Source organism: Glycine max, chromosome 13, assembly GCF_000004515.6.
Source record: "Glycine max cultivar Williams 82 chromosome 13, Glycine_max_v4.0, whole genome shotgun sequence".
Lineage (NCBI taxonomy): Eukaryota > Viridiplantae > Streptophyta > Magnoliopsida > Fabales > Fabaceae > Glycine > Glycine max.
Window position 1 is genome coordinate 43,297,103 of NC_038249.2, and position 25,827 is coordinate 43,322,929.

Consider the following 25,827-nt stretch of genomic DNA (forward strand, 5'->3'; position numbering starts at 1 on the left):
ATCCAACAGCAAGTTAAACAGCCTTTTACGATCTTCAAATTTTCATGCCAAAACAGTGAATTATCACCTTTTTATTTTTTAAAAAATATTAAAATGGAAAAAGGGTCTTCTTTTAATTTGTTTTTCTTCAAAACCTAACTTTGAAGGTTTAAACATATTTTAAATCGTTCTATGCCGAAATCCAACCCACAAACCACCACCAAACTGGTGAATTCTAGCAAGTAGCAACCACCAGCACAGCATCCTCCACCTTTGACTATCCAACTTTCCTTTATTTCCATCTCTATTGGTGAGCTCACGGTCACGGGCAGGGAAAGGCAAAGTTAAAGGAATGAGAATAAACAAATTTTGAGAAGTTTATTCCATTTTCCTCTATATGTTCTTTCCTCCACAATGAAAATAAATTTTTGAACGTAGATATTGTTTCAAAATTTTCTTTCTTCTGTATTTCTTAACTATTAATTTGATTAGTAGAATATTTAATTTTATGAGAATTTAATTAAAAATTACTTATTACTAATTAAAAAACCTCTTTAAATTAAATCCCCTAAAAATCTAATTTTAAACCCATTATATTATAATGTTACATTAGTGATTTAGCAGTTGATATTTTCTTTTTAAAAGTCAACGTCATGAAAATTGTCCGTTGAACCAAAATCATCGATTTAAAAAAATAATGAAACCAAGTGTTTTTTTTTATAGGAGAATCAAAATTGAAAATTAAAATAAAATGTGAAAAAAAATTGTATTTTATACTGAAAATTATAAATATAGATCTAGCTCCCAGCTTAAAGAATGTCCACTTGCTTAACTTGAAAAACATGAAATTGAAAGGAATGAGACATATTTAAGCTATCTAATTAACTACTCAAGTGATCTTTTCTTAGCTCTCTTCGCTGCACCAATAGGAACTATATCCTTACTTGTTTGGGCCATAATTAAAAAAAATACATTAAAAGATTAAAATAATACTTATTTTGAATTTTTTTTCTTTTGACACGACAATTATCATAAATTAGAGTGGTATTTATCTTCTTACAAGATAAATAGTTTGAGATAAAAATAATATGGAGGAATTGAATGCTATTGCATTCACCTTCTCGTTCACTTTTTTTTATCAGTAAATAGTATTTTAATGGCACAGATGAGCTGGGAAAGCATATTGTGTCTTGGTGCAATTTCCCATTTTCAAAACCTCACCCATAGTCATAGAACAAGAAAACAAGATAATGACAAAAGGAAATGTTTTTCTATTGCGAATTTTTTAAGGTTCATACGTGGTGCTGGCAACACAACCTCATTGAAAACTGAACAAACAGAAAAACAATGCAGTTTTGCTGTACCCACATTCACCTTAAACATTGCAATAATAAAAACATATTATTATATAAACCAAATTGTAATATATTTAGAAACATTAATTCATGTATGTTACATATAATATAATCAAGCATAATGACCAAACCAGACATAAGTCAACTGGACTCTGAAGGCTGAAGACATGCATTATTTGCAAAAATTTGAATTTATATTTTGCGTTCGCCAAACGCCAGATCTATTTGTGATACACATGTACAGTGAAAGCATCCTGTTAGAAACTAACTTCACTCAATTTTTTACATATCCAAACCATATATGGGCATTCAAACTGAAAAATCAAATATTCAATCATTGACATTTTTTTTATCACGCACAAGTGACTCTTTTTTTGTCTGAGTCAAGAGATCAAGAGTATTTTTTTAATTCACACTGGGTTAGAGATATTAATTTCATTAATGATAAGTAGTTATTATTTACTTAAGGAAATTTTATACACCGTGAAAATCAAATATGAGTTATCTCCTTAAATAGATCATCCTTACTCGTATAAAGGTAGCACAATTTTACACCATTATCTCAACCATTTGGGTTCTATAAGTGACTCTTTAATTCCAATGCAAAAGAATAAAAGACACTAATGAAACATATTTAATTTCAGTCATTGAGTCAATACTTAACCACCACAAATTGTAAACACATGGAAGCATAGAATTCCATTTAAAGTGATCACTCGTTTTCTATTATTGATTTTGGAGTCAACTTGAGCATAAGTAACGGCAAAGCAACGTTAGCCGAAGTATATGAGTGTCCATTGTTTGAATTTAAGGTGAAACTTATGATGTCTTATAACGGATTTAGGAGAGCAGAAGATAAAATAAAGGAGAAGAGACCCAATTTTATTTTGGAGAAGAGACAAAACGCATTAGATATTAGAATATATTATGGATATAAATTGTTTGGTTTTTTTCCATCAATAACTAATATTAGTTATTTTACCCTCATTTACTTTAGAGCAACAAATTATTAAGAAGTTTAACTCAATTGAATAATTAATTTGTGATACTCGTAATTTAAGTCCCACATTTACCTAACTAAAAAAGTATAGGACGGTGGGAGTGTCCAACTTGATGCTTGTAAGTTGAGGTTGCATCCGTACTATAGTTGCAACATTAATAGTTTATTTTAATGTTGATAATGACAATTACGAAATGAAAATGACAAGGCCGACAAAAAATTGTGCTCGTATAAGATAGTAGAAGGATGCAGAGATAGAGATAAGGGGGGACGCTTAGTATTTTGGTACGTTAGGCAGCTTTTTCTATGTAGATCTATAACCAAAGAAAAATTTAATTTAAATCGTATATATAACCATGCAAGAATTGTCGGAAATTTCAGCTATATTTTTAATAAGCAGCAGTGAAGAAATGAGCTATAGAAAAAAGTATAAAATACAGAAGAATAAAAAAAGAATTAAGGGCAGAACTAAGAAACTTTTAGCCATGCTGGTTGGAATTTAATCAATGAATCAATCATGTCACAGTAAAATTTGGAAAGCAAAAAAGAGGGTCCACTACCTATGATGTTAAGTAACATAAGGGAACTTCTCTCTTGCTATCATTCTCTTTCTCTCTCTAAATGCCTGTTATGTTATATATCTTCTATCTGCATATACAAATGATACTCTCTTTACACATGGTTGCTTTTCCATTCCTTTTTTCTGCTTACTTTACGAGAGAAAGGAAAGGCAATAGTGTATGTGTATATAAACAAAAGTTTATAGCAAAAATAATTGAGCTTGGTTAAAAGCAAAATATATTATAAACAATAAAGAAGGAAAATTTTTCTGGTGTTGAAAAAGAGAACAGAGGAAAAGAGAGAAAGAGCAACGTCAGAGTTTGCCGTAGGGTTCTCCTTGGTTCGTGGTTTCTGGTACAGATAGAAGGGAATCCTTCTTCTCTCTCTCTCTCTCTCTTTCTCTCTCTTTTTCTGAGTTTGAACTTGGAGTAACTGGGTCTATATTTTTGTTCATATTAGAGTGGCCATCACGGGATTTTCTTGGTATATATAAAAGAAACAAAAATTGTCTCTTGGGTTGGTTCCAAGCAAGTAGAGGAAACTATCCATTAAGTTTATAGTATTTTTGTTTGACAGATGTAGAGAACTCTCCAGTTTTCTGTTTTTTTTTTTTTTAACACATACATTATTTTTTCTTTGTTCTGTTCTTTTCTCTCTTGTCCAGTTCCAGCTTTTTCCTTTTCTGTTTTAGGTGAGGTTTGTCCTCAGATCCCAGAAGCTAGCAAGACTTGTAAATACAAAAAACTCAGATCTATGGCTCATGATAATTCACAAAACTCCAAATATGGGAAAAGATGATGAAGGGTTTGATGTTCCAAAAACCATGTCTAATTTGACTTCTGCATCTGGTGAAGCTAGGGCTTCCTCAGGCAACAGAACCGAAATTGGCACTGATTACTCACAGCAATACTTTACTCCACCACCAACTCAAACACAGCCTCCACTAAAGAAAAAGAGAAACCTTCCTGGCAACCCAGGTTTCTTATTTACTATATCTCTACTATTCAAACTTCTAAGCATAGTTTGTTTTTTGTTTTGGTTTTGGTTTGTTTGTTGTATGTCTTTGTCTTGTTTAATGTTTATCTCAATTGGGTTTAACTTTTCCTTTATTTTTTTGGTTTGGTGTTTGTTTTTTTCTTAATTGTTTTATTTAGACCCGGAAGCTGAAGTTGTCGCCTTGTCTCCAAAGACTCTCTTGGCAACTAATAGGTTCATTTGTGAGATCTGCAACAAAGGATTTCAAAGAGACCAGAATCTCCAACTTCACAGAAGAGGACACAATTTACCATGGAAGCTGAAGCAGAGATCAAGCAAAGACATTATAAGGAAGAAGGTGTATGTGTGCCCAGAACCTAGTTGCGTGCACCACGAGCCTTCAAGGGCCCTGGGGGACCTCACTGGCATCAAGAAGCACTTCTGCAGAAAACACGGCGAGAAGAAGTGGAAATGTGACAAGTGCTCCAAGAAGTATGCTGTTCAATCAGACTGGAAAGCTCACTCCAAGACCTGTGGCACTAGAGAGTACAGATGTGACTGTGGAACCCTCTTCTCAAGGTAACTAACCTAAACAACCATCAAGAACGACCATTTATGAATCACTTCACAAGTCAAAGAAATCATTCATTTATGAAGGATGCTATTTCAATCCGAGGTTGACTCAAATTCACGTCTCTATATTCAAATGTGTACAATATTAAACCCACCCGCATTCCTTATCCCTTCTTACAATGGAGAAGATGATATATATACACTGAACATTTGAACTAGGTAATATATATAATAAATACTATATAGTATATAGAATATACGTACCTAACTATAATGACACCCTTGTGACTTGTGAGAGAGAAAGTGTTAGTACAGGGAAATTAAAATTGAGAAATTTTATTAATGCAGTGGCAGGTGCCTAACATGGAGTATGTATGTGTGTGTCTTTTAGGTGTTGGGAAAAGAGAAAGAGTCAAAAAATAAAAATTTGAGGACTGTTACAGCACTTTAGTGACATGGGTTTGGTTTTGGTTTTGTTTGTATGTGTTTTGCTTATGACAATCATCTGCAGGAGGGACAGTTTCATAACACACAGAGCCTTCTGCGATGCATTAGCAGAGGAGAGTGCAAGATCAGTGACAGGCATAGTAGCCAACTCAACAACTCAACCAACTGAAGCAGCAGGAGTAGTGATCTCTTCATCCTCTCTTCATCAAGACATGATCCATGCTAGTAATAATAATTTCCCATTGAAGAAAGAGCAACAAGGTTGCATACCCCATTGGCTTGGGCAACCATCACCCTCTTCTGCTTCATCATCATTCTTGTTCTCTCATCAAGATCATCATCTCCATGAAAACCCTAACCCTAGAGGTGGTCCCACTCTTCTTCCTCCTCCTTACCACCAAACAGCTCCTCACATGTCAGCCACAGCATTGCTGCAGAAAGCAGCCCAAATGGGTGCAACGATGAGCAAAACCGGCTCCATGATTAGGACCCACCAACAGCAGGCTCACGTGTCTGCCAATGCTGCTTTGAATTTGTCCTCACGTGACCACCAGATGAACCCCACTCCCCATGACTTGCTACCTTTCGGGAATAATAAAGCTGTTGATAACGGTGTTGGTGTTTCTCCTTCACTCCTTCATCATGTTATCAATTCTTTCTCTTCTTCCCCCTTTGAAGGGACTTTTGAGGACACTTTTGGTGGTGGCGATGCCATGACCGCCGATGAAGGTGGCGGTGGCGGTGCCGGAGGAAACAATAACGAAGGCTTGACAAGAGATTTCTTGGGTCTTAGACATCTCTCTCACACTGATATCCTCAACATTGCTGGCGTGGGAAACTGCATGAACTCCTCCCAACACAACCAAACCCGAAACCCTTGGCAAGGTTAACTCCATATGTCTTATACATATTTGGATTCTTTTTCTTTAATATATTAATATACATTTATTTTAGCTTATTTTTAAATTTTGCTTTTGTTTATGATATATATTGTCAATCTTCCCGAACCTTTCGGAATCCCAATATTTTCTTTCCTTAAATGCACTTATTTCCTTTCCTTAAAAATTATGAAATATGATATGAATAAGAATTAGTTATAACATTGATTATACTATAAATATTAAAACATAAGTACAGATAAAATAAATTAATTCAGTTGTTTGTTTAGTTACAAGAGATAACAAATCAATTCGGTTGTTATAAATACAATAAAATATTATTATTACCGAGCCAAATAATTATAATACGTAAATATTTAAAAGTAAATAGGAAGAATATATATGTATTAGATACCGGTACGATAACTATTTTAATATATAGTGCTTCTAACTGCTTGCACCGGCAATGATAACCTTCAAATAGTTTTTTTTTTTTTTTGCAAAATTATATTTTTGTCTTATAATTGTTTCTAATTTTAATTTTAATCTTCCTTTAAATTTATTTATAAATTTAGTCTTCAATTATCTCAAATTCTATAAATATGATTCACAAGTCATATTTAAAAATGTTAATCGTTACCGATAATCATTGGATATAAAAATGTAGGATACTTTATGATTTTTTTTAACATGACTTTAAAGTTGTAACTAATGAAATATTTTTTTTTCCATTGAATTGTAAAAAACTTAACGACTTCAATTTTTAATTTTTTAAAAGTCATAAATTATTTACGACTTTAAAGTCATAAATAGATTTTTATTTTAATTATTTAACGAATTAATGCATGTTTTCTTTTTTTAGTTTTATTTAATTTTTTCTATATTTGTTTACTAATGTTTGATTATTATTTGTTTTTTATATTAAAAAAAATCATGCAAAGACTTTTGAATTAAAAGTCGTAGATTGTATTATAATTTTTTTTTCTTTTTATTGAAGTCATAAAATATCTTACAATTTTTATTTTTATTTTTTTAATAAGACTTTAAAGTTGTAAGGGGTTATTTATTTATTTTTCTTTTTTTATTAAAATCCTAAGATACTTTACGACTTTAATTTTTTTTTTCAACATAACTTTAAAGTCGTAAGAGACTTAACGATTTCAATTTTTAATTTTTATAAAGTTATAAATTATTTATGATTTCAAAGTCCTAAATAATTTTTTCTTTTAATTATTTAACAAATTAGTGTTTGTTTTTTTTTCAATTTTATTTTAAAAAAATTATATATATTTATTTAATATATTTTCTATATTTTTTTACTAATGTTAAAGATTATTATTTCTATTATAAATTAAAAAATAATGTAAAAGACTTAAATTTAAACAAAAGCATTAAAATATACTTTGTATAACAAAAATGTTAATTTTTTTGTTATTAATATTAACAAAAAATATTAATTTATAATTTACCAAATAATATATATTTTTATTTTTTAGTTGATTAGAAAACTACATGTTAATATTTTTATTTAAATTTAAGTCTTTGCATTATTTTTTTTAATTTACCAAAGAAATAATAATCCTTAACATCAATAAAAAAATATATTAAATAAAACAAAAAACAAAAAACATATATTAATTTTTGAAATAATTAAAATAAAAATTATTTACGAATTTGAAATCGTAAATAATTTATGACTTTAAAAAAATAAAAATTGAGGTTGTAAATTTTTTTACAACTTCAATAAAAAAAGAAAAAAAAATTCCTTATAACTTTAAAGCTGTGTTAGAAAAAAAATTAAAATTTTAAAATATTTTATGATTTGAAAATAAAATAATCCTTACAACATTGAAGTCTAATTGAAAAAAAAGTTAAAATCTTAAAATAATTTATTACTTCAATGAAAAAGAAAGTCGTAACACATTATATTACAACTTTAGATGCGAAAGTAATAAATTGCTATGATTTTTTTTTTTGAATGTTAATTTAAATTTTACCCCTATTTAATAATTTTGAAAAAATATTACCTCCGTTTTCGTCGTCAACCATATTGTGATTCAATTTTCATCTTTTCCGTCTTTCTTAACTTTTAAAATTAAGTGAAACACTGATATTAACATATGGTCAATAAATTTGTGATAAAACTATTCATCTTTTTTCAATTTTCTACTTTTAGAATGGGGTGATACTTTTTTTAATCATATATTTGGATATAGCTTTATATTCTTTTCTGACAATATTTGTCTTTTATGCTTTCTTGCGATGCCACTGGATTCAAGTTGAAGTATGTTTGTTGTGATATGAATAACTACATGCTCAGTCCTTATCACGCTCTGTTTGCATTCTTTATTTTGTAGTTCATGCAGCTTTACAGACATTAAGGAAAATAGATAAACATTAAGAACGATAAACGTCAATGGGCAAAATGTGTATGTGTCGATCCGTATCACATTTCTACTTTTGCATATTGGCTAGCAAACCCTCTTATATAGTACGTACAACAAGAAAAATGATAAATAATTAAATAAATAAACTTAAGCACGAAGAACTCCCGCCAATATATATATATATATATATATATATATATATATATATATATAAGGACTTCATTACAAGATAAATGAGTTCATGTGGTGTAAGACTGTAAGATTCACCATTGCTTAAAATCCTTTAAATTCAATTTCTGCTTCGACACTATTTAATTAGTGTGTGTTTGGTTTTAATCACAAAGAGGACTATGCATGTTTGGATTAAAATTAAGAATGCGCTTTTAGGAATTTCAGTGACATTCTCAAGTTCTAAGATACAAAATGAAGAATGAAAAAATTGTTGCTTTGAAAATAAAAATATTTTTGAGTTCTCTCAAGTCTAAAATGTTGCACATAAATGTTTGGTTATTAGTATCAAGTAAAATTGATTAAGTGCCTCTAAACTTTGATTCGGCTTGAAGTAATAAAAAAAAATTTGTGTCAAGTTAAAAAAATTACAGTACAAAATCTCAACATAAAATTATTTTACACCAAAGGATATATATATATATATATATATATCCTTTGGTGTAAAATAATTAACTTATATTTTTGGTTCGAATTGTGGATTTTAAGCAAACTTTCTCAGTTCAAGTGTTCCACACAAAAATGCATATTTTTTCTTTCAATAAAAAGATCAACATTACATGTCTCAACAAAAACATTAATGCATATTAAAAATTTGATATTGCACATATAGACGAAGAATATATATGTAACACAGCAAGACTTTTTTTTTTCTTCCTTTCTGAGAAACAATACTCAATTTGATATTGTATTAGTTTTCTAATACCTAGCTAATAGCAAAGTGGAGGACTTGTTCTTTGAATAAATTCGTGGTGTTAATGCTAGATCCAATGTGTTCATGGAAGACTTAACGATAAAATCTGCAGAATATATTCATCATTGATCGCTATTTTGCTATTTAGTTTGGTAATTATGAAGTAATCAAATGTTCTCATGAATAATGATAGCTTTGAATCGTTATAAGATAGTCTACATGAAAATGTATCCTACCTACCACTTTATCTTGGATCTTAATTATAACCTTTTTCTCTTCACTGGTACCAAATCTTAATTATTAACCTTTTTCTTTCATCATTTGCTGCAAACTTAATTAGTGGTGAAAACTCAAATTTTCTTAAGCCAGTTAAGTTTTTGTTTGTTTTAAAATTTAAAAAAAAAAGTCAATTTTTCACATTGCTTTTAATAAAAAAACTCATTCTTGCAAATATATAGTTCAGATTAATTTATATGCATATCTCAATCACATTTAACTATTTAAAATCAATTGTACCAAACCAACACTAACTGGTGTATCTATTTTATTTTATAAACAACTAGTGGTTAGATCACTCTTAATCTTGAGTGTCTCCGAGAGTAAGGATCAGTTACAAAACAAGATCAAAACAAATTAAAAAGAGCATACATAGGCGTAGAGAAAAGATTGTGGAATTAATGAAATAATTGAAAACCAAATTGCTAAATTGCTAGTTAATCAATACTGAAGGAAGTTCAAAACAGTTTAGGTCAATAAAGAAACTAAAGCAACAAGACATAGTCACACATGGTCATGGAAGCAACATCGATATACGATCAGAATTTATGGAAGAGTTTGATTATGGGGACGTATGCATGTGTTGTGAGTATAAAGTTTGTTACGGGATATACGATTGACAGGATGGGTTTTGGGTTTTGAAAAAGCATTGGATTCTTTGTGATGGGGTGACTATGATATGCATGTTAGCTTGATTTAGATTTGTTGCTGTGTGATTTTTGAGGAATTAAAATAAAAGAAAGATGTGGTTTGATACCCGATGTAAGTGCAAGTAGGATTCAATCCCGAGGGAAAATCCCTTCATCATATCCATCCCTTATTTTTCTTATTTTAATTTCCAGCTAGCTCAGGCAGAAAAAAAAAAATCTTGCTACAATTTATTCCTAATTTTGCAAACACACAGATATATAATCTTTCTTTTCTTAATTAGACGTTTTGTGGTTGACGATTCGGATTAATGTCCTTTTTAGATAGTTATGTGCAAATTGAAGACCATCCACCTGTCATAGTTTTTTGGGTGCATACCTGTCATGGTTTAAATAGTAGTATATATAAGGCTAGCTTACGATAACAATGCTTAATTCAATTTAAGTTAAAAACTTCTAAAACTTTAAATTATAGACAAACACAAACATCACGAATAAAAAACAATAATAATAACGAATAAAAAAATAGAAAGCATCTCATAATTTTATTTTTTGAAAATTCTATCCTCTTCATCATCTATTTCCACACAAAAAGCCATGCATAATACAAATCTGATATCTTTTTTTGGTACACACATAAGTGTTATCCAATAGTATTATTAATTACTTGTAAATTAAAACAACCTTTTTATTCATTGTTTTCCTTTCAAATTAAGCATATGTATAATTAGAAAAAATTTATTTATTCAGTGACAATATAAAATTTTTTATATAATTATCCAATCATAATCATTATCATATAGATAAGTTTATTGATTTTTAAAATAATTATTTTAAAGTAATTCAAATATCAATTTATGATTGAATGATATTGTAAAACTATTTTATATTATTAATACATAAATATTAAACTCATGTTTAATTTAAGAAATATTTTATATTAATTTAAAATTAACAAATAAAGCATTACTTTCACTAATGTAAGCTTCTCATATGCTTTTTTCAAGAACATTATTTTAGCCTTCTGTTATTTACATTTATTAATTGAAATTAAAAGGAATTAAAAGAGTCATGAAATGGCAACACAGTATTGAACCATTAATGCTACCGAGCACTTGAATCAAGTGGCATAATAATGTTTTAGCTTAATTAGTAATTTTTTATCTATAAAAATAAGTATTACAAAATTTACAATAACTCATAATCTTATCCAATTAATTCAGCTAAATCCTACTATAGCTTAATTAGTTTGAATTTGAGCCTATGTATAAGATTTTGTTAAATACTTAGAATATATATACAAGAATTTTATAGACTATAACGATTTTATCTGATTGTTTGATGAGAAAGATGTATGTAAACAAACCCAATATATGTTTTTTTTGGTGCATATGGATATGAATTTTGTTTATGGAGGTGCCATTAGCACATTGGTGTTTCAGTACTTTTATCAGATGCGAAATGTGAGAGAGATTCTCATCCCTGCCCTAAGATTTGCTATGTCAGGTCAGTGTATGAAGATATATATTCATATAATAAGCAAGTTTTGAAAGTGGCGTTGGCACCTCTCTTTTTATTCGTTTGGCAAAGGCAAAACATCTACGCGGAAGATTCCTCTAAATTCAGATGCTCTAGTATTGTGAGCCGTCATCTTACACATGAAAAGAAACACAAATAATCAATCAGATTTAAACGGTGAAATCAAACGATATCTTGAAAGAACGTATTATATTCTCAATTTAAGAATCGAGAATGTTAATTTGTGTATTTAAAAAATTGGATAATTAAGAATATAAAAACTGAAAAGGGAAAATATTTATTATAATTTCAAAGAAATTTATTTTTTTATAAAAAATATTAGAAACATTAAGTAAAATGTAATAATGTATTAAGTTAATGATCATACTTAATGCTCAATCCTTGAAACGTGACAAATTATCTTTACACATATATACGTCTGAACTTGGTCTTGATCTCTGAAGTCGCATGATCAGTGTCGTTCTTCTATAGCTTCAAATGAAGAGGATCAGCAAAATTCATTTCTGATGTACGTTGAAGATAATAATAGGATAATTGCATGTTTGTCAAATTTATGTAAGTACTGAAATTTCTTTGTCGGAGACAGGAAAGATGGAGAGACAGCTAACAACGTAAAAGGAAAGGGAAGAGTGATAAAGCACAGTCCCCCAAGACCAAGAGAGAGTACTGTTACTGTATTATGTGGATGCATTGGTTTTAGAGGTTCAATTCTTTTATTGGGGTTTCTTTTTGTCTGCAGTCTTAATTAGAATAATATGAGGTTGGTAGTGGTACCTATAAAAGCTGAGAGAGTTGGCAGAATGATATTGAAAGGGTTTTTGTTTGTTGTTTTCGTAGTTTAATGGTTTGCATATGTAGAAGCCACAATCCCAGTTGACTTGTCATTGTAAAGATGCTTCCCCACCCCTCCCCTTTGGCAAAAAATAATGTCACCTTTTCTCTTTGACTCAAGCCCCCATCACTTTCTTCCTTCTCTCCATTCCATGTACATTAATGCAAAGCTTTCAGCTTTCTCCCTCCATTTACCACTTTATTATCTCAAACTCGAAGGTGTTATTAATGAAGTGACAAACTATCATTTTTTTTAAGTGAATAAGATTCAGCAGCCCAGTCTCTAAGATTGGATCGGGGCTTGAATGTGATTTTTTTTTCTTTCTAATGGAAAATGTTAATTTATTAGAAATATTAATGAGAAGATTTGAACTTAAGGTATGTTTTTCCTTTTTTTCATTCTTAAATTCTTCTTTCCAATCATTAGACCAATTATATATCTTTCTATGAATATGTTGATGAGAATAATGTGAATTGAGGGATGAATTCATGTCCTCCACCTTATATCTAAGTATAATTAAATAGATGCCCACCCATGTTATTGACATTCTTTTTTCCCTTTTGCCCCTGCATTTTTATCTCCTCCTTGCCTTTTATTCTTCTTCAAACACTAAGTCACCTTGTTCAAACTTAAAAAAATATATTTTAAAACAAAAGTATTTTTTTTAAGAAATAGATAAGATTTACTTTTTAAAAAAACAATTTTCTTCCTTTTTTAAGAAAAAAATGGTCTAGACAAATACTTCATAAAAGAAAAAAAATGCTTATTTTATTAATTTTTTTAAAATAAGCTTAAACAAACGATGCCATTATTATTATTTTTTGAACTTTAACAAAAAGTAATTTTAAAATAATTGTATAATCATAAGATACAAATTTTTAGATTAAAAAATAATCGTAAACTACAATTTTCTAAATTTCAGTCATGTTCCACAACATTTAGATTATTTTGCAAATAATTGTTTTTGAAAAAAAAGAAAAGCTGAAATCTTGGTTCAAAGATTAAGATGTCGATAGCATGATGGGCTATAGATGCAGTAAAGATGATATACCAAAACCAAAATTCCATGGTATTGACTCCCTGGACTTTTGGTCCAACAAAATAAAAAAGACTCCTGGACTCAGTCCATAGTTTGGAAGAACATTTGTAGTACATGGGTCAATGTTTTTTTTTTTTTTTTTTTTTTTTTATGTAAGAATGCTGTTGTATTACTCAGAAACAGAGTTGCCATCAGGCATTACATCAATATCAGCTAATTGCAAAACTGGTGCAGGAAAATCATGAAGCCAAAATTTATCCACAAACTTAAAAGCTAATCTAGCCAAATAATCGGCCACCCTATTAGCATTCCTATTTACAACCAGCAAAAGATTCACAGAATGTTCCGTCATCAAGAATTTGCAATCTCTTAAAATACCTGCAAAATAGGTGTTCATATCAGCCAAGTCATCCTTCCAAGTAAAGAAGTAAAGAACAACTTCTGAAATGGGTCAATGTAGCAAATGGAGTACGTGCGTCTGTTGTTTTTTTCTTTTTGCTGAGAACATGCGTTTGTTGTTGGTGCGAGAATGATACAATCTTTTGGAGAGGTGAAAATATAATAATTTTGATGATATACGGTCAGTACGTACAATATTTACTATGTATAATTTGTTATGCATAAGTTTGTTTAATTTTAGTACACCAAAAATCCTCTCTGTATTTGTTCTTTGTTTGGTTCTATTAGAGTACCGGAGTACCTCACCTCTTAACATCACGATATCCGATATTCGTATTACGTTTTATATTTTGGACATTACAGGTGTTCATATATCTGTGTCCGTGCCCTGTTCGTATTGGTGTCAGTATTCCATAGCTTAACATTACTCGGTCCATTTGAAATATTGTTTTTGGGGATACTTTGTCGTTGGCAATGCTGTGACCGTGCTAGTGGAAACTCCTATTTTTGGCTTATTTGAAAGGGATAGAAAATGAATATTGAATAAAATTGTGTCATCTTCGAAACTGAAATGAATAGAAGTATATTCCAGTTAGTAGTTACACATTCGTATTCTTATTTCTCAGTACTAGTTATAGAATACAAATGTTGCGAATCCTTGTCTGCTCTAAAATGTGGATGACATTGATGGGCTTGTGGTGCTTTGTCATGTTTGTAGAGAAGGCCAATATTGGTTAAGGAGGCCATGCCTCAAATTATAGAGTGCCCTTTGCTTAGAAAAGATATATTGATATGATGGGATGAGTCATATAGAGTGACATACAATGTGTTTGAATTAGATTCAGCGAAAAATAATTAATTATTTTTTTATGATAAAAATAATAATAAATAATTACTTCTTTTTTTCATGATATTATCATAATTTTATAAGATAAATTGATTTTTTAATGTTATCCAAATACACTAATAATAGGCTTCCAAACTCAACAACAACACTTACATAAATATTTATAAATTACCCCCTTATAGCTCATTTAAATTAATTAATAGTAAGACTAAAACTTAAGTCCTTGTGATACTTTTAGATAAAATAAATGAAATTAAATTAATGGGGTTGGGAAATATGAAATTTGACCCCATAAATATTAAATATAGTGAAGTGTGTTTGAATTGGGTTTGGTGAATGAGAATCGGATTGAAGAAGAAGAAGACGACCAGCGGTGCAGCTTCGAAATTGCTGGCCATGGCGAAGAAGCTAAGCTCGAAGCCCACCATTTTGTTCATCTTCGTCTCTTTCATGCTTTTTTGCGCCTTTCTTCCTGTTTTCGCTCCTCTTCCTTCTTTCTCCTCTCACCATTCTCATCGCAATACAGTAAGTTCCTTCAGTCATTTCCCGCGACTCAATTCTCTCTTATACATTCATCTTTTTTTTTAATCTGAGTATTGCCATTTAGTTTGCATTAACTAGCTCTTTGCTAATTGCTAAGGATAGTAGATCGTAGTTTCTAAAATTGTTGTGTTCGCTGAATCAGTGATATTGAGCTGGTAGTGAAAAAGTTTTTAACTTATAGCTTTTTTTATTATTATTAAAATAGGACAATACTATGATATAAATACTTTCTTCAATTCTAAGATAGCTTGAACTAGTTTGTTTGTTATTTTCTACCTTAACTAACTGTGATTGTTGGTGATCAGGTTAACAGAAAGTTCGAGATCGCCAACGATAGGTTCTGGAAAGATGGTGAACCATTTCAGATCATCGGTGGTGACGTGCATTATTTTCGAGTGCATCCAGAGGTACTACACTTCTTGCTTGCATCTCTTAGTTTAATGAGAGGAATTTTCAACAATTCGCACAATACGCATCATAATTTTGTTACAATCAATGGCAATATTATTGCTTCCTCCTCTTTAAATATGTTTTGGTTCTTTTATCTTGGTATCTTATGCACATAGCATAACAAGAAAATTGAGTGAGCTATCACGCCCTCTTGTTATCTTCCTCATAAGGATAACACAGACTGATAAATGAATTTTGCTCCATTTCTCTGGGAGGTCATAACTCATAAGCAATTTATTTTGTTCGAGTTAAGTACTTTTATACAATGATATTGATTTTTTCTAATTCGCAGTACTGGGAAGATAGACTGCTAAAAGCCAAGGCATTGGGCTTGAACACAATTCAGACATATGTTCCTTGGAATCTGCATGAGCCCGCACCGGGAAAGCTTGTTTTTGAGGGTTTTGCAAACATTGAAGCATTCCTCAACCTTTGTCACAAACATGGTCTCCTTGTGATGATTCGACCCGGACCATACATATGCGGAGGTTACATATCTTACAGTTTAAATGTTCCATTTACTCAATTTATTAGGGAGCTTCAATTGTAATTTTTGCTATGTACTCTCTTAGATTTTTATATCTTTTTTAACAATAAAGCAGAATTGTAAAACACTTAAAACCCATATCATGCAAGTTCCATGAAAAATTTCCTCACTGATATATTCTATTCAGGTGCACCGTTTAAGATTATATGGAACATTATAATTATGCTTATATGTTAGATTCACTTGCTGAAATTTCTTGTAATATTTAACCAATCTTGAATTGAAATTTTTAATCACCAAGTTTCTCCACTCTAAAAGCCATCCTTTGCTCTGCCTTTCCTAATTGTAGTTTTCTGATGTATGGTTCTGTTCTGCTGCTTACGTTTCATTTAATAAATATCTTGAATTACAGATGTGAAATTCATTTAATTGCTTGCCTTCATCCTGCCTATATGCAGATTTATTTATCAAAAGATATAAACATAAATATTAATGATCTTGCTATGATGATTTTCAAATCTGAGAGACCTGTCAAATTTATCATCCCGATCCATAATGCCAAATAGTCACTTCTTCCTATGTAATACGTCTAAACAACAGAAGGCAACATGTGTTAAATGTTGCCAATCCAAAGTCTGTATGGCTGCCCATTGTCATCTTTTGGCACAAATATTTCCATTTCTTATTCTTTATAGATGATATAGAGAAGCAAAAGAATGTTTGGCTTCCGTAATCCATATGCTGTGCACTAACTTTGACATTGTTCTAGAATACAATCTTATCTATTTTTATGTTATTTCCTCTTTTATGCAGTTTATTTAATGCCATCTCTGTTTCTGTTGATATTTTGTTGAAAATGGTATACAAGAATTCAAGATGATGAGTTACTGTTGATTTATTTCAGAGTGGGATTGGGGCGGTTTCCCAGGTTGGTTCTATTCCATGATCCCAACCCCCAAACCAAGATCATCTGATCCTACTTATCTTCAACTGGTATGCTTTACTCAGTATATTTTATGATAATGTTGGTCTGCCATACAACTAACTTTTTACACTCACAAATCTTATGGTTAGAGTTGTATTTTTATGTTATTCCTTCTAGATTTTTGTCTCTTATCTGTTTTTCTGCTTTTCCCTTTAATGTTTTTCAATTTTGGAAACACAACTCAACATATCTCAAAAACGGTATTGGGTGTAATAAGGGAACACATCAGGGAGGGATCCATGTAATTTATTCTATTTTTAACCACGTGTAGCACCAGTATTGAAACTAGTGAATATATAAAGTTGTAAAAAATGTTTTCCCATGTATACTGGCTTTTTTCTTTGCTTGAGAAAATGGGGACTGGGACTGCCAGCAGGGAATATGGTGCCTTTATTACAACCTGACACGTTTGGGAGTACCTTCAAACATGTATGTTGGGGTTAATGCACAAGGATTCTTTGCAAATGGGGTTACTTCAGGAAGCAGCAGAAAATAGGCCACTTACCCATGAACAATGAGTGGGGGTTCAAACCTAGGAATTGAGCAAGTTGGATATCACTGAATCAGCCTCATTGGAGGAATCATTTAATACCTTTGCTGTCAGGCTATGCTTAATTATGCAATCTATTTGTTATTTCCAAAAGGGAAAAGGGTGAACTTTATTTGTGGCTTCATTGTAACAATGTCTTGTAGTGCGATTATTGAGCTCATAACATTTTGTAAACAATTCTAGATTGTGAATCTAAATACTATGATTTTCATTACGATGTCTATGTGCTTGAAAGCATTTGTTGTATGTCTTTCTCCATGTTTATACATTACTTTTATTGAAATTTGGACTTATTAAAGTTTGGAATTTAAGGTTGAAAGATGGTGGGGTAACCTGCTTCCAAAGTTTGTTCCTCTTCTATATGAAAATGGAGGCCCTATAATAATGGTTCAGGTATGCTATTTTGGGTAGAATTTATTAATTCTGCTTACCTGATTGGCAATTTGGCATTATTATACCAGATATTTGCAAAACATAAATTATATGAAAGTTTTGTGTTTTGACTTCAAAAACAAAACGTTTATTTGCTTTAGTTTGAAACTGGAATAATTTGCTACCTAAAATTATAGGGATATGATGAGAAATGCAAAGAAATAATTTAAATAATTGATAAGATGTGTTTAGAGACACCACTTATAGCATGTACTAATAATTTAAGTCATTAATAATTTAATACTGATGTTGTACGTAGAACTTAACTGGTACAAGCCCAGCCCAATAATACCATTAACATCATAAATTGAAAAAAATGTTATGAATCCTAATATTTTATTATTTCTCATCCTATTTGTTTTCTTTAAAACTTAAATTATGTGTGGTTTGCTTACATTGAGTGGAAAGTAGTTTGTCTAAAAGTGAAAGTATTCCTCTACAATTGTAAATTCCTGATTGCTGGAATTTCTTTATTATGATTGGACTTAAAATCACCATCATTGAATATTTCTCAAGATTTGTGCATTTCTTATCTTTTGAATGTTAACCACTTATCTTGTGATAGGAGAATTATATTGATTTATATGACATTGTTTGACACAGATTGAAAATGAGTATGGTTCTTATGGAGATGACAAAGAATATCTCCATCACCTGATCACCCTGGCAAGAGGTCATCTTGGGCATGATGTTATTTTGTAAGAGTTGTTATGTTTTTGAACCCTCTCACTTCATTGTTCTTAAACTGAAATATCCTGCTGTAATATGATATAAATGTGTTATAGTAAAAGATCTTGGTTTGTTATCAATTTATTTAAACACACATAATCTTTTTAGGCAATTTAATAGTTGTAATTCTCTAGTGTGTCATCCTTGTCATTGTAGGAATAGGGTCATCTGAAGAGTTAGATCATGGGTTTTTGTTCTCTTTCTGTCTGTATCTGTCAGTATCAGTAATTTAACTGTCAAGGAAAATGCAAAGATTGTAATAAGAAATGGACAAATTGAAAAAAAAGGAGAGACAAGTTATAGAAAGAGGAGTATCAGAGGATGTAGTGGGAGAAGCTAAGATAAAAAGAAGTCATTCAACACTGTCTGATTATGTAAAAATCTCTGTATAGGCACATTTTAGTAGTCCTAATTCTATTGCATAAAGACAATTTCAACCCCAAATGATCCCAAATTTGAGCTATTGAGGGTAAAACATTCATTATTAAATCCTGACATGAGGAAAAGTTTCCATTCAAACAATTGAATCAATCAATAATTACAAACATCATAAATGTTCCTAGTTCTTATTTCATTTTTCTTCACTTAATCTTACTTTCACTAATATATTCTCCAAGAGATCCATACATGTCCTGCTCCCCTTATGATGGGGTCTATATCTCAAAATTATGCAATTTTAAATCTTCTTGCATCTTCATAATTAACTTTACCAAATTTAGTTGACAGTCTCATAGGAATTCATGTCTAGACATATTATAATTTGTGCAAGGAATGAAAAGATGGTAAGGAGAACCAATCATTTGGTGACTGTAAAAGTTCTCTTGTCTACACACACACACTTTTGGAGTGGTCTTTTTAATGTTTTGAGACAAATCAGATAATGTGCAATAGTGGTATATTGTTCAGAATAAGGTATTGATATATTTATCCACAAAGAAGGATTGGTTAAAAATCAAAACATGAAGTTGAATTCCAACTTTTGAACTTCTATTTATAATGTACTAGTATGCCCCTAAAAACCCAAAATTTAAACAGATAATGGAAAAATGCAATATCTAGGTTAGTTTGAGGGGGATATACTTTTTTATTACTTGTTTTCAATACCACTGTTTTCAGATACACTACAGATGGAGGCACCAGGGAAACTCTTGAGAAAGGAACCATTCGTGGGGATACCATCTTTTCAGGTGAAATATATCTTATGTTTTTCTTTCCTGATTTAACTTATTTTTTAAGTTATTCTTATTAATAGAATTATATTAAAAAATATAGACTTAAAACTAAAACATAGATAAAAATGTTGAAGCTAAAAAAGAGAATCAACAACAATAAAACCTTATTCCACTAAATGAGGTCGGCTTCATAGATCTCAAGACACCATTGGGCTCAGTTAAAAACCTATTTTTTTTCCTACTTTACTAATTTTAAAAAAATTACATGTGGCACTCTAATAGAGGGAGTGGCACAATAAATTAACTTACCATCTAGGCATAAATTTGCATTTTAAAGAACATATGACATTCCAATTGGGAGATTAGTTTAGCAAACTATCAAGAAAGAATACTCAAAATTCTTGTATAGTGGTAGACTATATTTTTAGAAGGCTTGAGAACCTAGTAACTAGTAAGTTTATAGTATTTCTTAGGATTGTAGAGATGAAATCAGGTGCAAAGAATGCACTACCGATAGAGCAAAACAGAGAGTCCAGAAGAAAAGGGAGAGACTCCCCCAAGGGTTTCCCCTTACAACAGAGAAGGTTTGGGTACTCAGTACTCCAAGAATGAATCCAATTACACAGTGGGTCCACTATTTGACAGCCTAACTTCCCGTAACTAACTACATGAGACATTCAACTGCCTAATTGATTGCAGTTGACTAACTTGGTTGCTTCCTATTCTTTCAAGTGTACACTTTCCAAACCCCTGCACCCCATTGGGTGTAACCAAGAATAAAGAAGAGTGGAAGGAGAGAGAAGTTTGATTGTAGTCTTCTCAAATTCTGAACCATTACAATCTGAAATCTGAATCTTCTTCTGATTGTAGTCTTCCCAAATTCTGAGCCTTTACAATCTGAATCTGCAGTGCATTGTATATATTGACCTGAAACGAACTATTAACTGTTGTAACAACTAACTAACTGCTCTACTGGTTATCTTCTCACATGACCCATACATTACTGCCCCCGGGATGTCAGCTCTCAGGGGTGGTGCTAAGATAGGAATTTGGGTATTATGGGGAGTCCCACATCAAGTAGTATGGAATGCTTGTTGGAGTACTTAAGTGGCTTCATTCTCCCCCTTTAATAGCTAGCTTTTAAGGGAGGGTTCTCCAAGTACTTGGGTGCTTATCAATTGGGGTGTCTGCTCATCTTATGCGCGGGTGCCTAAGTCCTGCATTGAGCAGTATGGGGGCCTGGGAGTACTTAAGTGGCTTTCTTCTTCCCCTTTAACAGTTGCTAGGTTTTAGGGAGGGTTTCCCTATGCTTGGGTGCTTATCAGTTATCAGTGATTTGACCTATTATAACTGCATATTATTCTCATCAGTTTACACCTTACACCACAAACATTGCATTGACCATATTTGATCATATAACGTAATACATATTATATTTTTGTAGCTGTTGACTTTGGTACTGGTGAAGATCCTTGGCCTATATTCAAGTTACAAAAGGAGTTCAATGCCCCAGGAAAATCACCACCTTTGTCAGCGTAAGTGTACTCCTATGAAATATTATTTTTGTTTATCAAATGTTAATACTCAAAGTGCTTGTCATATCAGTGAATTTTACACCGGGTGGCTTACACACTGGGGAGAGAAAAATGCTCAGACTGATGCTGATTTTACAGCAGCTGCTCTTGAAAAAATTTTGCAAAAAAATGGTTCTGCAGTTCTCTATGTATGTCTCAACCTCTACCATTATATGGTTTGGAAATCACATTTTGAATAATCATTTTGGTTTGGGTTTTCTAATTTTCAGATGGCCCATGGTGGGACAAACTTTGGATTTTATAATGGAGCAAATACTGGTGTAGATGAGGCTGACTACAAACCTGATCTCACTTCATACGATTATGTTAGAAATCTTTTAACCCTTATGTTGCACCTTCCATAGTGAACTGTCTTGTGTGTACTACAAACTGGACTGACTATCTCATATCCAGGATGCACCAATTAGGGAATCTGGTGACGTTGACAATTCAAAATTCAATGGTATGGATCTTGTGTTTTCTCTCATTTTCAAGCTATCAAGAGTTTGCTAATATTTACATTTTCAATATTTTTTTGTGTGACTATTTTGCAAATTTTTATCTCAAATTTCTGAGTTCTCCCCAGCTATGGGCATTCCAGTAACATGAATACCTTTCTCTATCCATTGTGAATTGTATCACTTCTAGCATTCATGCACCACTCTCCATTGTTACATCGTACTATCCAAGGAGTTCTTCAACTCACCAATGCATAGATAAACTTGAGTTGAAAACTGTACATAAAGCCATTAGCATCATAATTGCAAAAATTTGAAAGAGCTGTGCAATGAATCCAAAACTAGTTGGAGATGCATATATTATGTATTGCTGCAAAAGAAAATGCTATCACCGACATGGATACAGAAAAGTTTAGCGACTTTCAGTTGAAACTTTAAAGTCCTAACTACTTCCAAGTTCCAACAACTTTAAATTTCTAATTATGTCTTATATGCTTTATGTTTTTGAGTTTTTCGTGTTTATTATTTTGTTTTAAAAATAGTTGAGATTTCAAAGCCACACCCTTTGTAACTTAGGCTTTCAGAATTAAGAGATTTGTCTTATTTTATAGGGAAAAGAAAATATGATATTTGTTATAGTTTGGGTGTTCATGCAGAGATAGAAAACATTCCCCATAAAACACACCGGACAAGCCAGTTTCAACAGAGTCATGCTTTTCTCATCAGTCACCCTCTCACATTATTAATCAAATTTATGAGGAACTTTACTATCTATAATGTTTAATACTTTAACCACTTCTGTATTGATATAAAATATCATATATTCAGTTGAAGAATATCTTCTCATTGATCCAAACTAATATTCGTTTCCCCTTCTGGTTTTTTCATTATTTGTTACATTGTTATTTTCAATGTGATCATCCAAGCAAAATTTTAAATTTGTGCTTGTGTATGTTTCAGCTATTCGAAGGGTTATAGCCAGATATAGCTCAGTACCTCTTCCATCTATTCCCTCTAATAATGAAAAGGCAAGATACGGACCAATTCACTTACAAAGAGAGGCTTTCGTATTTGACATGTTTGATTTCACCAATTCCACCAATGTGTTTAAATCTGAAACCCCAATGTCAATGGAGTATGTGGGCCAGGTATGTGATTTCTGTTCATACTGGTGTGCAAGATTCCTCCTATTTTGTATTATTGAAGCTTAGCCTTTATGTTCAGTTGTTTGGTTTCGTATTGTATGTCACTGAATACAAAGCAAAGAGAGGTGGAAGAATTTTGTTCATACCAAAGGTGCTATTTGAATTCTTTCATTAATTCTCATTTTGTTTTCTAGCTATTTTCGTCTGATACTATCATCTTATTTCTATTACCCGATAGCTAGAAAGTTTACAGATTGTCTCATCTATCTAGAAGAAATTTGCTTCTCTGAATACAATAAATGATGAATGTGCAGTTACATGACAGAGCTCAAGTATTTATTTCATGCCCCTCTGAAGAAAGTGGTGCAAGGCCAACTTACATTGGAACTATTGAAAGGTGGTTAAATAACAAAGTAACTCTTCCGGATATTAAATGCCATTCTAAGATCAACTTATTTATTCTGGTACGTTACTACTATCTTTATGTATTCTTATTTTTTTTGTACAGAAAAATGTTTTGGCCATTTTTTAGTTGAGTAGCTTACATCTTGGACTAAGAAAACATTAATGTTTTGATTATTTTACTTGGTGGAAGTTCACGATCTGATTCTCGTCCAATTGAGTCAGACCCCCATGGTATTTCATACGGTTTTAAGTTAACATTATTTATTAATTAACTCCTTAATTTATTTAAATAGTTGTTTATGATTAAGATGCCACACATCTTCTGAAGAGTTTTCCTTCAGCTTATAATATTTTTAGTTGAATGCTTCCCCCCCCTTCTTTGTAGGTTGAAAACATGGGTCGTGTAAATTACGGGTCTTTCATCTTTGATAGGAAGGTAAGGGTTATCTGAAGTTGACGATGCTGCTCTAAATGTTTTGATGGTAATTTTTTTATGTTTGTCACAACTTCTACAGGGCATTCTGTCTTCTGTTTATCTGGACAAGGAACAAGTAAAAGGGTGGAAAATGTTCCCTATTCCTTTGCACAACCTGAATGAAATGTCAACCTACAATCCCATCACGCAAGTTGCATATTCTGCATTCAGTGGCATATCATCATTCAGAAAAAAGTTGATTTATAAGAATGGTATGTGTGTGCTAAAGTACATCAGGTGGAAAAGGATACCGTTATCCATCAATGCTTTTTTGTACTATCTCGTACTTTTCTCAGTCATCACTTTCATGGTAATTTAAATCGTTGATGTCAAATATTGACCAAGGTATTTCTTTTTCTGCAGGGAATACTTCAAAAGAACCTGCTTTTTATTCGGGCCACTTCTTAATTGATAAATCAAGTCAGGTCAAGGATACATTTATATCATTCAACAATTGGGGAAAAGGCATTGTGTTTGTTAATGACTTCAATATAGGAAGATATTGGCCGGTAAAGTAAAATGAATTATATTTGTGATTATGTTGCATAATAGTTAGTTCTCTAACTCTTGTTGTTTTTGCTTTCAAATATTAATTTTGTTTCTTTGATAGTTGAGAGGACCACAGTGCAACCTCTACGTTCCTGCTCCACTCCTTAAACAAGGAGATAACTTTTTGGTATGTCTTGAGAATTGCCATTTTTTAACTCTAGCATTTATTATTGTTTCATGACTTGTAAATTTTACCTATACTACTAGTATTAAGTTTCATCGGCTAACATAAATTCAACTATTCTAACTGTCTCTAACCACGTCGTTATTCAACTGTTTATAGTTATCATTTATCAACTTAATTTTATTTTTTTGTGAATTATCTCACTGAATTATATTCACTTGTATGTATCAATGAAAAACACAATTCACAACTTGATTTACTTGTACAGGTAATACTAGAGTTGGAATCTCCAGACCCCGAACTTGTGGTGCACACAGTGGATGAGCCAGACTTCACATGTGGCTCTAGTGGGACGAGTCTCCATCAGCTGTAATAAATTGTCATAAAAATATGCTTGACCTTTGAAAATACATGTAAGAATTTGGAGGTTATCGAATGACTATCAAGTCATTATGCTTGTAAATATTAACTATGGTTATTATTGCTCTTTAATTTTTAGCTACAATTCTGCACAAAAGAAAAACCTCACCATTACAATTTAAATCTTTTTACATTAAAGTAACTCATAGCACTTGCCTCTAATATGCTATATCTTTTTGTGAGATAGGAACTCATTATGAGATAGGAACTCTTGTATTATTTGTAAAGGATCCTTTAGGTGTTGACACGGTTTCATCAGCATATAAAATGCTTATCGTCCCCTTAAAGATGGTTATGTTTGTGTGGAAAGTCTTGCGTGATAGGATTACTTTGAAACATAATCTTTCATGTCGAAGCCTCTGGGAAGGGGAGGATGTATGGTGTGTTGGGTGTCAAGCAGCTGTGGAATCTACGAAAAAATTATTTGTGGGAGGGGTTCTTCTGTTGATATGGATGGGTGGAAGGTGTTATGGTTTGCGGTGGTGTGATCAGTGTGAAAAATGAGGAATAAAATGGTTTTCAAAGGGAAGAATTTTACTGTCAGTGATATTGTGGAATAGGTAAAGATTTTATCCTAGGAGTGACTAAAAGGGAGAATGAGGGGATTCAAATATCCTCTCTCGTGGTTACAAAATTCTTTCTCTTGTCTTGGTGGCTTGTGGAGGTTGCCGAG

The 25,827-nt window shown here is 31.5% G+C and overlaps 2 protein-coding genes across 2 annotated transcripts; both read left to right on the forward strand.

Annotated features, from left to right (window-relative positions):
- Positions 1-2,605: 2,605 nt before the first annotated feature.
- Positions 2,606-5,848, forward strand: LOC100819692 (protein indeterminate-domain 11). Its single transcript, XM_014766110.2, has 3 exons — positions 2,606-3,872; positions 4,050-4,449; positions 4,955-5,848. Exons 1-3 carry the CDS (start codon positions 3,656-3,658, stop codon positions 5,778-5,780), a joined length of 1,443 nt encoding a protein of 480 aa, XP_014621596.1. The 5' UTR covers positions 2,606-3,655; the 3' UTR covers positions 5,781-5,848.
- Positions 5,849-14,959: 9,111 nt separating this feature from the next.
- LOC100783905 (beta-galactosidase 17) lies at positions 14,960-25,296 on the forward strand. The gene is made up of 19 exons (XM_003543544.5): positions 14,960-15,181; positions 15,505-15,606; positions 15,942-16,137; positions 17,041-17,129; positions 17,984-18,064; positions 18,707-18,801; positions 19,949-20,019; positions 21,449-21,539; positions 21,610-21,727; positions 21,809-21,904; positions 21,993-22,041; positions 22,997-23,184; positions 23,261-23,332; positions 23,496-23,645; positions 23,972-24,022; positions 24,102-24,273; positions 24,425-24,570; positions 24,672-24,737; positions 25,003-25,296. Exons 1-19 carry the CDS (start codon positions 14,993-14,995, stop codon positions 25,105-25,107), a joined length of 2,127 nt encoding a protein of 708 aa, XP_003543592.1. The 5' UTR covers positions 14,960-14,992; the 3' UTR covers positions 25,108-25,296.
- Positions 25,297-25,827: the final 531 nt, after the last annotated feature.